The sequence below is a fragment of the Panthera onca genome, chromosome D4 (assembly GCF_046562875.1).
Source record: "Panthera onca isolate mPanOnc1 chromosome D4, mPanOnc1 haplotype 2, whole genome shotgun sequence".
Classification (NCBI taxonomy): Eukaryota; Metazoa; Chordata; class Mammalia; order Carnivora; family Felidae; genus Panthera; species Panthera onca.
The window spans coordinates 70,824,794-70,836,821 of NC_138351.1; the positions used below are offsets into that span (position 1 = coordinate 70,824,794).

A 12,028-nucleotide genomic window follows, 5' to 3' on the forward strand; every position below is an offset into this window, starting at 1 on the left:
GTGTCTTTGTCAATGGTCTCAATTCTGTGATTCGAGGCCCCTCCTGGGGAAGGACGACAGGGTCTGACTCTGTTCCTACTCCTGTTCACACAGGTCCAGAGGACTTGGGCAGGCCAGCCACTCTGCCTTCCTGGGATGACACGACCTGCTCCGAACTACGGAGTGGGTCTGCTGGGGTCAGGGATGACCTTCTCCACCACCCCTCCGGGGCTCACTCACGCTGCCTCTCCAGCACCTTCTCCTGCTGTGTGTTTCAAGCTTTTGTGTTGGCAGCTAAATACGCTCAGAGTCCCTCCTCCTCGATTCCTGACATGATTCTCCATGACTACCGAGTGTTACTAGATAAGAGGGTGAGGTAGAGTTAAGCAATAGCTGTTGTCCTATCCCCTGCCTTCCAGGCCTGCTCTGCCACCCTGCCCTCGGAGCTCCGCCTGTGTTCCCACCATGAGCTCAGGCCGCCTGGTGACTCAGATGACTCAGCAGCCACTGAGCAGCCCATCGAGGCACTGAGGCCCGGGCCAAGTCCTCAGCCCTCATGGTCTCTTACCTCAAACTGGATCAGCACTGTCCCGCTTTCAAGGCCCTTCTTTAGCTGTTCCATGGATCCCTCCAAGGTGTCCCCACCCTCTGGACAAGTGGGGAAAATGGCCTCTGGGAACAGCTGGTTCAGTTCATCTTCAGATCTGATGTCAGTGAATGAGTGGACGGCTGTAATGGGCAAGAAAGAGGGTGTCTGGCAGGGGCAGAACACTCTCGTTGATCCGTTTCCTCAAAAAAAATTATACTTGTGACACCTGAATGCAGATAGTTTAAAACAGCTAATTAAGTGGTTAAGCACATGGTAATCATTTTCACCAAAGACACTACTTCTTGAATGATTCAGTAAGTGCTAATTATACAAAATGACATACTAATCTTTCTGGCTAGTTTTAAATGATGGCGTTTTGTACTCAGAGCCTTTTGACAAAGGTAGGAGAAAGGGAAAGAATGTTCTCTCTGACCTGGTTATTCTTCCACCTGTCTCTTCTCTCCCCCACTTCTTTCTCAGGTCCCTTTCATTTACTCCCTTAAAACATGCATTTTTCCTGGATACACTATGACAGCACTGTCCCATGGAGTCCGGCAACCTCGACCTCAAGGCCATTTTTAGGTAGGAGGCTCCTAAATACATTTATTACTAAATGTATCTAGTCCTAACACCTCCCACGGGTTTGGTCCTCCCTCTTCAGTAAAAATTCTCCTTTCACATCAGACTTGTATGGGTAAAGACAAACCAAGTCCCCTCCCAACCCTACCCCTGACACTAACTTCCTGTCTACTCTCACATGCCTCCTTCTGTCCATCGCCACTTTCTTCTCTGATCTCCCAAAATGGAAACTTTGGGATCATCTTTGAATTTTCCCTTTCCACCCAAGGAAGTCACTCCCTTACTCAAAAGCCTTCAGTGGCTCCCCATTGCCTTCAGGACAATAAGAAAGGAGAAGGAAAACAACGTCTGCATTTGCCCACATAGTCGAACCGAATGCTGAACCAGCTGCCACGGTCCCCATTTTACAGATGAGGAAATCGACCATCAGGTTAAAGAAGTTGTCCAAAGTGTCCAAAGTGTCAGACTCTTCGGGGCAGGCAGAGGCAGGAGGACACAAAGGAATCCAATCAGTCCACATCTCTCTGATCCAAAAGACCACATTCTTTTCACAGACCAGGGAAGCGTAGCTCTTCTGCTGTTTTGTGAGGATGTGATTTGTTTGGTCTACTCCCTGTGCTGTTTATTTTTCTTTCATCAATTCATTTTTACTTCTATGTTTAGTTTTATTTGAGAGAGAGCAAGAAAGAGACAGGGAGAGAGAGAGAGACAGACAGAACACGAGCAGGGGAGGGGCAGAGAGAGAGAGGGAGAGAGAGAGAATTCCAAGCAGGCTCTGCACAGTCAGCATGGAGCCTGACGTGGGGCTTGAACTCACGAACCTCGAGATCATGGCCTGAGCTGAAATCAAGAGTGCCAACCAGTGGCACTGCCACTCTCTAAGAAGTCTACAAACATCCATCTTCTGCCTCTCAAACCAGTGCCAGCTTCTCAAACCTGGCTGGTGGAGGATTCCCCTCCCCGGCTGGCCAGAGTACTGAAGTGCTGCCCCCTGTGGTGGCCAGCATGCCCCGGGGCATCGTGTGAGAAGGCCTACCCCCAATCACTGGATACCTTGGTTTCCCGTCATGCAGCCTTCACAGTCATGGGCCGAGGGGCAACTTAACCTCTCTGGACGAGGTTTCCTCATTCCCTCACTTGGAGATGTCATACAGACCCTACAAAAGTGTTATGTAAAGCAGTTTACACAGTGCGAGGCCCTTTGCTGGTGTGGCACAGACATCAGCTACTATCACTCCTGAACACCTGCTGCGGCTGGGCGTGGCATCGGGGTTCAGTGGGGATGGGGCGGTTGTGGGGGGGCGGCGGGGAGGGATCTGGAGTGATCTGGTAAGGCCTCCCAGAGGAGGAGGGATGAGAGCTGGCAGGGCACAGCTCTGGGCTTGGAGATGTAAGGGAACAGAGGGAAAGCAGGTGTGCGGGGGTCTAGGGCCGTGCCTACACCTGTGCTGCCGAACACAGGTGTGCGGCCAGGGCTTCGAGTCACACACTCCATTCACCTTCAGCATTTTAGAACTGGGCAGAAGGATTCAAGGACTCGGCTTACTGTTTAACAACAACAACAACAACAACAACAACAACAACAACAACAACAACAACGGTATTCAATAGAGGCCATCCTTCAAGCGCCTACCAGGCATCAGGAAGCATCCTGTTGCTTTCCAAGGATAAGCATTTCATCTTCAAAAGAACCCTGTGATGGAGTGATTTATTGTCACCCTTATTTTACATCAGAGGGAACTGAGGCACAGACTGGGTAAGAAGGTCCCTCAACCCAGGAGAGGTCGAGGTAGGATCACTCTGAGACAGCCAAGCTCCTGCCTGACTCTACTTTACTGACCTAAACAGAACCTGACCCTTTGCTCCCTGACCCTAAATGCAAACATCTGGCGGGCGGGCAACAAAGAGAGGTGCAGGATGTGGGGGAGCCAGCCTGGAAGAAATCAGGGCTCAGGTCCTGCACTGAGGGGGTGGGTAGGTCCCACCTACCTCCAGAGGACTGGCCAGGAGGGGCTGGGCCCCGCGTGGGCAGAGCTTCACATTTCTCAAGTGAGAAGTCCCACATCCTGGTTCTTGATTTTCCCATGTTGGCTACAAGGCTCAACGTTTTCTTTTTAAAAAAAAAAAAAAATTTTTTTAACGTTTATTTATTTTTGAGACAGAGAGAAACAGAGCATGAACAGGGGAGGGTCAGAGAGACAGAGGGAGACACAGAATCTGAAACAGGCTCCAGGATCTGAGCTGTCAGCACAGAGCCCGACGCGGGGCTTGAACTCACGAACCACGAGATCATGACCTGAGCCGAAGTCGGATGCTTAACTGACTGAGCCACCCAGGCGCCCTAGGCTCAACATTTTCAAAACCACAAAACGGGTCCAAGAGGGCCCTACTTTGCGAAGGCCCTGAGGTTCCTCTCCTGTGGTGGCAGTTACCTTTCCTCCTGATCACCAGGGCCAGCTCCCGTGTGTGGGACTCCCGGCTGGCTTTGATGAACATCACCACTTGGTCATGGGTGTGTTCTGAGATGTCCCGGCCATTGATTAACACAATTTGATCCCCTTCGTTCAGCTTAGGAATGCAGGTGTCCGCCTGGGTGGAGAGGAAAAGCGAGTTTCTTCAGTTACCATAACACAATCCTCAAGGGTAGAACGCGGATGGTCTCGGAGCCCAAACACTTAAGACCACGTTCAAGTTCTTTTCTCCCTTGGGGAAGAAACTATAAAACTATGTTTATATCCACTACTAGGCTGACATGGTCGCTGGCTGTGGGATTTGAAAAAGATGCTCGTCACGACGTAAGCTATGCAGCATTTTCAGAATAAGGCTAAGGCAATTACTGAAGACCTTTCTCCCTGGTAGCCAACCTTCACTTAAGTACTGTAACGTACTGTGAGGCTCCTGATCTTTTGTTTTCTTGATGTGCTGTTAGAAGATGATCTGTCAGTTGAAAGTATTGGTCTATCTTGCATCGGAGAAACAGTGTAACACCAAAGGCAGAAACTAGCACGCAGAGAAGCAGCACACGGACTAGTGTAGGAATGGAGACCCTCTAAATTCAAAGAGGCCATGATAGCAAGAAAAAGTAAACTACAGGCTTAAGGACCACTTAAGAGTAAAACTTCCAAACCGGTACTTTCTTAAGAGACACAGCGACTCTTTGGTGCACCCTGTTCTAGAAAAAAAGCAAATGCTCTCCCGAGGAAGCCTAGACAGAAGGCAGAGGGCAGAGTAGTGGTGGTGGTGGGATGGTGGGTCCATGTGCCCAGAGTGAGCAGAACAGCAAACTCTGTGCCTCAGTTTCCTTTTCTTGAGAGTACTGCTACATTTGAATGAGCACACCGATCACCCAGAGATCTCGGTAAAAATGCAGATTCTGGTTTAGGAGGTCTGGGGTAGGGCCTGAGATCCTGCATTTCTAATGAGCTCCCAGGTAATGCTGGTGCTACACTGACCAGCAAAGTTCTGGGAAAAAAAACATGGATTCCGTTCTTTCTTTCCATCTCTATGCATGCATTTACACACACTCTTTGTTGCTGGTAAAGAAGCAGGACACAGAAACAGAAATGTTAGATTCAACGGAAAAAAACATGTAGGAAATAATGAAATGTGTTAACTTACAGGTGACTCTGGGTTTATCCTTGAAACCACAAGAGGCATCTTTTGATCCACTCCTCCCTATAAACGTGTTAAATTAAAAACAACAACAACAACAACACTTGAATAGCTCATACCAACAAAGACTTGCAGACACAAGAGGGGCTCATACTTCACTTTAACCTATTCTAATCCCAGGGCACTCTTTCAGCACACAAGGTTCCTGACCCCTCGGGGTCTAGTGGGGTAACCAGAAGCCTGCTCAGAAGCCTCTCACTACCATCACGAACTAAAGATGTGCTCAGGTGTGCTTCCTTTTAAAAAATGCAAACGTCCCCAGAGGGCTCTGCACGCACAGCCTTGAAGTGCTGTTGGAAAGGAGCTTTCCGTGTAGCAGAGAAAAGCTGTAGAGACAGTCACAGGCTGTGAGGGCAGGGCCTCAGCAGGGTGCTGGGGTACAGGAAGGGGAGTGCCTGGTGGCAGCTGGGGCTTGGGCAGCAGGGACCACCTGCCCTCATTCTGCTCTAGAGCAGGGGTTAGTCAGCTTTGCCAAGGGCCAGAGGGGATATATTTTAGGTCTGGGAGAGAGGCCTCTGTCGCAAGTGTTCAGCTCTGCCCGAGTGCCAAAGTAGCTGCAAACCGTTCGTAAATGAATGGGTGTGTCCGTGTTCCAATGACACTTTATTTGCAAAAACAGATGGGATGTGGCTCGTGGGCCACAGTTTGCAGACCCGGCCTAAAAGCAGGCAGAGATGGGGAAAGGCCCTGTAAATGTCCCTCCAACTTGAACTGTTATTCTCTCTCACTGGCTTCAGTGATGCCGACAGGCTCCCCCAAAAAACCCCTCTTCTGGAGGCAGGTCTGCTTGCTGACCGTGTGTCATCTCCGAGCTTCGGTATACACATTTATAAGATGGGTTCAAAAATACCAATTTCCCCGATGAGAAGAACGCTATCAGGTGATATAAAGAAGTGCACAACAAACACCAAGAACACAGTAGGTCCTTGGTGTCAGGCAGCTCTGGGGCCATATTAGAAAACTCCCTAGTTTCCTTAGATTAGACTGAGGCACGCAGCACACCCCTGGGGGAAGTTTAAAAGCCACCTAAAGACTGCTCCAGAGCATACAACTTCCTTATAAAGACACACGACATACCTTAAGATTAAATCCAAATTTTCCATCTTCGTCTGGCGTGATGCGGATCAAAACTAAGTAGCCATCACCATTATCATTCTGGAAAACGTTGCAAAAATGATCAACTATGTTACTTCTCTCTCCAGCTGGTGGTGAGGAGATATCTTCTTTTAGTTCTAACTACTTAAACTGCCCGTGACGTGCCTTACGGCACAGGGAATCCTGGTTGGTCACAGGACCCAAGCTCACCCACCTTGTCACAGTAGTACTGGCTGGAGTCCTCGGTGGAGCCCCCTTTGGTCACCCTGTGGAAGGCCTCTATGAACTGCTGATCGACGCCATCTGTTGAGCAGGAGCCCGGAGCATTTGAAGATGGAGATACAGAACTGGATGACTTCTGGGTCAGGCAGCTTTGTGCTGGATTGTTCTCGGATAGACTCCTTCATCATGGGGAAGGAGGAGATATCTTAATAACTGGATTAACATTGTAGCAGAGCAAGCATTACTGGCTGTGGGGGCCTGGGATCCCAGGGCTGTCATGAGTTCCTGCACGCTCAGAAGAGCTCCAAAGGTCAACCCCAGGGCTCTGGCCCACCTGGGGTCCACTGGCTGCCCTTGCCCTCATCTGGCCTAAATGTCATCACCTTTAGTTTTGGGGATAAAGGGCAGGAGGGGAGGGAGGATCCAGGAGCTGCTGAAAACTCAGCTCCCTTCCCAGCTGCGTTAGAAGGTGACAGGGAAACATGCCTGGCTACCCTGGTGGTTTAATTACCGGAGCTCACTCAGACGCATGTCTCCATTCCTTCTGAAAGCTTTCTCCTTCCATCTCATTCCTGCTGTTAGCTCTGCTTCAGTAGGACTCTTGGCTACCCCCCAAAAATGGGACTAACATTGCACATTCAAGACCATTTATATTAATCCTAGTCTGCATTATTTGCCTGTGACCTCCATTAATTGTCTCCAATGATATTATCCTTCTTTTTTTTTTCTCCAATCAATGTCCTCCCTCATCTTAGAGCCACACTGCCCCATATGGTAGCCAGTAGTCACCTGCAGCTCTTCAAATTTCAATGAAGATCTGGAAGTTCCTTGGTTGTATCAGTCACATCTCAAAAATGCTTAAGAGCCACATGTGGCTGGTGGCTCCCGTTTTGGACAACACAGTTACAGAGCATTTCTATTATCACAGGAAGATCTCCTGGAAGTGCTGTCTTAGAGAATTATAGACTACTAGAATCAAACAGACCTCTGCAGTCCTCTGGTCCAACTCCCATTTCACGGATGAAGAAACTGGTCTAGACAGCTGACTGACTTGCCCATGGACACACAGCTTCCCCCTCACTTAACATACAGAAGCTGGTGGACCTGGGTCCCCGAGCATCTCTTTCTTCTCCAGGCCATGCCACGTCTGCTCTTAAGACTCCTTCCCCCCCCCCCCCCCACACACACACCTCTCTAAGCTCACAGGGCCACAGGGAGAAACCATCTCAGCCGTCACCGTGTAGGACACTTGACTTTTCTGCATCATGCACACCCACACTATCCCCCTGCAGAGCCACGTGCCTAGCGAGAGATGCCTTAAAATGCCTACAGAACGTAGGGTTTTCCTTACCTTCTACAGACTCTGCCACATTCTAACCTCATACAGATTTAAGTCATGAGAGAGGTGAGGAGACGAGGCATTCAGTGACACATTGTACACAAAAGACAGTTCCTGCTGTCTCTCACTAAAATTTTCTCTTAAACCCTTGTCTATGGATTTTTCATTAAATCAGGGCTCCTCTGTTCCCTAGCAAGTTCAAATGATCTTACTTTAAATTTAAAATCTGTGTCATAGTCACACAATACTTCAACATCTCAACTTATGTGAATATAAAAATTCAGTGACAGAAATAACAGCTATATGCAAGCGAAGAGTTTGGCCTTATGGCTTTCGAGTTGCTGGGTGAGGGAAGGGTGCTATGGATGGCAAGGCATCTCAGACACAGGATATTTTGGAAGTGAAGCTGTATACCAGTGGTAGATTTTCAGACTGAAATGAAAGAGACTTTAATTAAAACTTAAAAAAAAAAAAAGGTCCCCCCAAGTAGGGTAACTCAGCCAGTTTAACATTTACAAGAGCACCCCCTAGTGGCAAGAATCGCAACTGCTTGGCAGCTGCCAGACAAAAATCGAGCCAAACCCGGTTTAGGAAACACTATTTCCAGTTCTAGGGGTGGAGCTGAACCCTTAATATGAAGTTGCAAATAGCATACACTCTTCAAATGTTTGGAAGGCTCTCTAGAGGGTGACAGTGACAGAAAGGGTGAAGGGCATATAAACAAAAAACCAGAAGAGCCAGGTGACAGAGCAGAAGAGAACAGACTAATTTCAGTAAAATTCTAATTTTATATTCATTATATTTAATTTCTACATTTTGAATGTGTGGCTTGCATCATATAAAGTTTTAAAGTATTTTTCTTTTTCAGTATAAAATGTAACCGTCTACCTAACACAGCCCACAGTGCTAAAAATAATATATTCAAAGTCATTATGTGCCCAATCCTATTTTCTAAGTAGGGATGGAGGTTACTTTTAGAGAGCAATTTATTAAACATATGACAATTTTTTTTGGCTGATCAACTATGTACAGACGTTCCCTGTAGGCTGCTGTAACGTTCTGCTCAGCGTGGAGGATGGACAGACAGATGGTGAGGAGGACATCAAACGAGAAGTAATGAGAAGGTGGCAGCTGGATACAGCACACGGAAGCCACGAGCGAAGATGCCAAACCAAGCGGGCTTCCTCCCTCCTTGGGGCAGGATGTGAGGTGCTACTGAGGGAGAGCCCAGTGGATGAGGAGGGATGAGGGGAGCTGCAGGGGGTGGGGGGAGGAGGACCTGGGTTCCAGGGAAAGGAGTGAAGAAAGGGGTAGGATGAGCCAAAGCAAGAAGACAGTGTGGGCTGACGAGGCCAATAACTGGGGAGGGAGGGAACAGAAGAGGTCTGTCCCTGAGGCAGGAAGGGGGCACTTGTCAGAGGAGGGGGGACACAGAGGAGACTGCCACTGTTGTCTGGAAGCCAGAGCAGCCTGGGAGGGACGGACCACCTTCGGCTCCCTGGGGAGAGAGGGGACAGGGACAGACTGGCTGACAGGCAGACCAAAGGGTATTCACCCTCAGGAACCAGAAGCTTCAAAACTGTAAATGCCAACGACAGGTATCAGAAACAAAAGCCATGCCAGAATTCACTTGTCAGAAGAGAAGCGATATTAAAAAAATTAAAACTGCCCACGGAAGACTCCCGTGTGATGCCTGTATACCGCTCTTCCCTAAACCCTACAAAAGGACAAGGGCGTCCACCCTAAGCCTGTTAAAGCAAGCGAAGCGGTGCTCCATGGAGGGTTTCCCAGCTCTAACTGAGCTACCAGTGAGGTGGTGTCTCTACGGGGGTGGGACAGAACAGGGGCCATTTGGTGTCATGTTTCTCTCTGGAGTCTAGGAGCTTCCTGAGGTTGCGAGAGACCTTCGTCCTCTTTCTCTTCCTCTCCTAGTGCATGTAACACTCGGCCGGGCATGCGAGTGCTCAGGTAAGACGCTGAGTGAACAAAGAAGAAAACCACCTTACTCAAGTACCCGGGACTGACTGAATTACTCTAGAAGAGCACAGATTTCACCCAGTCACCTGGGAGCAGAGGTGAAGAGATGGGCTACACAAGATCCCCTGAGGATCTTGTTAAAATGCAGACTCTGATTCAGCAGGCCTGGGGTGGGCCTGAGGTCTGCATGTCCGGCAAGCTCTCAGGAGATGCTGATGTTCCTGAGCTGTGGCCAAAAGGGGAGTTACGAAGGGCTAGAAGAATGCAATGTGTCCTTTGAATAAAATTCCCGGAGAAACTGTCCACATGGATTTTATCTTTACATCAGATTCACCGAATAACAAATGGAGTCCTCTTTTCAAGTGTGGGTTTTTATGATATAGAGACGTTCTTCACACGATACTCTTATCTCTGTAATAAAAGCCAAGGGCCCAAGATCAAAACTAAACTGAAGAAATTGCTGAAGTGGCTCAGGGACTCTGGTGCAGACGTGTTCCCTTCTGGGCTCTGCATTTCTTCACTAATGAAATCATGGGTCATGCGTCTGTCCCCCACCTTAGGCTGCCCCCTCAGATACTAAGACATCTCAAAGGCAAGAAAGCACTTGTTAAAATTCAGCTAATTCATGCTTGAGTTCTCTGATGAGAGTTTCCTGCCAGAGGCCCTGGCCCTGCAGTAGCCTCAACCACATGGCTGTGCTCACGGATGACAGTTAACCCAAACTCGGCCAAGTCAATCCGTTTGATTTCTTCTTTAACACAGACGCCGTGTGATGCTGTTCAGAGGATATGGGCACCTCACATGGAGGTGGCAGAGGGGGCATCCCCCTGTGACAACGTTGGGGCTTGCATGTAACCGTCTGTCCAACCTCGCAAACAGTCATGGAATAGGTACTAAGTCTCAAGCACTGTGCCAGATCTGCGGGGGAAGGAGAGGTCAGCAGGGCACTATCCCTCTACCCTCAAAGAGCTCACTGTCTAGTCAAGGAGAAGACATAAAAGCATAAAAATGATCAAGTAATATCATTGTGTTGCAATGGCGACGCTCAGGCGTCTGGGGTATGGTGGGAGGCCAGGAGAGCCTTCACAGAGGAGAGGGAACTGTGCCTGGAGTTCGAAAGATGAATTAGGAAGGGTCTGAACAGGTAGTCAGGGGGGGAAGCAGAAGGGGGTCTAGGCCAAACACTACTAATGACAAAAGAGACAGGACAGCAGCACATGCAGAGGCATGAGATTCTGAAAAAGCACAGGGGAGTGACGTGCTGGGGCACAGATTTCACAAAAATAAGGCTCTCAGCCTTGTGAAAGATGGTTTGGGAGGAGGAGAGACCAAAGTCAGGAGGACACTTAGGGCGGTTTCGCAACAGTCTCTGTGACAGACGACGGTGGCTGACACAGGCGTGCAGTGGGATGGCGGAGGGATCCGATTCAAGAGATGTTCGGGAGGAAGACCAACAAGGGGAGAGCCTAGCTGAGGATGGTGGAAGAGAAGGAGTCCAGGATGGTGGAAGTTTCTAATGGGTGCAAACAGGGTGCAAATGTGGCCGCTTTCACCAAGACACAGGAGGAGCCACAGGTTGGACAGGGAGACGATGAGTGGAGATTGGGGTCCCTTGGGGCTTCAAGTATCAGTCATATGTCTACATGCATGTGGACAGATGCCAGGTGAAGGACAGGCAACGTGCAGAGAAAACAGACACAAAACTGCTGATGCAGTCCTGTTGCTGGCTGGCCTCCTCTGACAGATACCCTCAGATGTACACAGATCTGTGTGCCACTGGCCAGTGTAGGACTGATGTGCTCAGGGAACAGTGACTAGCAGGCCGAGGGGTGGAGAGGGGCTGACAGAACTGGAGTCGTTTCATGTAAAGGAGAGTAGATGGGGTTATCGGGTAGAATCAGAAATGAGAGCTCCAGGCAGGGATCTGTGGACGGCCCTGCTCATGCTGGGTCAGCATCAAGGACACTTCCCACACAGTCTGGACAACTGGGCTGTCCAACACCAGAACAGGCTGCCACACTGCAGGAGGGCTCCCCATCCCCAACGGGGCGACTGGGTGACAGGGCGTACAGCATTCTGCACTGCCGATGTGGTTGCAGAGAGGCATTTCTGAAGTCCCACTCAGGGCACAGAAGTTGTCGTTGTCTTTGTGGTTTTAAATGCTTATTGATTTTTTTAATGTTTGTTTGTTTATTTATTTTTTGAGAGAGAGAGACAGAGTATGAGCAGAGAATGGGGGGAAGAGAGAGGGAAACAAAGAATCTGAAGCAGGCTCCAGGCTCTGAGCTGTTGGCACAGAGCCCGATGTAGGGCTCGAACTCACTGACCATGAGATTATGACCTGAGCCAAAGTTGGACACTCAACTGACTGAGCCACTCAGGTGCCTCAAATGTTTATTTTTTTTTTGGGGGGGGGGAGGTACAGAGATAGAGGGGGACAGATTGTCTGAAGCAGACTCCTCACTGTCTGCACAGAGCCCAATGTGGGACTCGAACTCGTGAACCCTGAGACCATGACCTGAGCCGAAGTGGTACGCTCAACCAACTGAGCCCCCCAGGCACCCCCGGAAGTTGTT

The 12,028-nt window shown here is 49.3% G+C and overlaps 1 protein-coding gene across 7 annotated transcripts in view; it reads right to left on the reverse strand.

Annotated features, from left to right (window-relative positions):
* Positions 1-12,028, reverse strand: part of PTPN3 (protein tyrosine phosphatase non-receptor type 3) — a 112,754-nt gene that overhangs the window by 26,967 nt on the left and 73,759 nt on the right. For all 7 annotated transcript variants that reach the window (XM_060609068.3, XM_060609066.3, XM_078436600.2 and 4 more), the window contains 5 exons: positions 6,129-6,315; positions 5,897-5,974; positions 4,766-4,822; positions 3,580-3,736; positions 548-708 (listed from right to left, as the gene is read on the reverse strand). In XM_060609068.3, the coding sequence (XP_060465051.1) occupies positions 548-708; positions 3,580-3,736; positions 4,766-4,822; positions 5,897-5,974; positions 6,129-6,315 (640 nt within the window). The remainder of the gene's footprint in view (positions 1-547; positions 709-3,579; positions 3,737-4,765; positions 4,823-5,896; positions 5,975-6,128; positions 6,316-12,028) is intronic.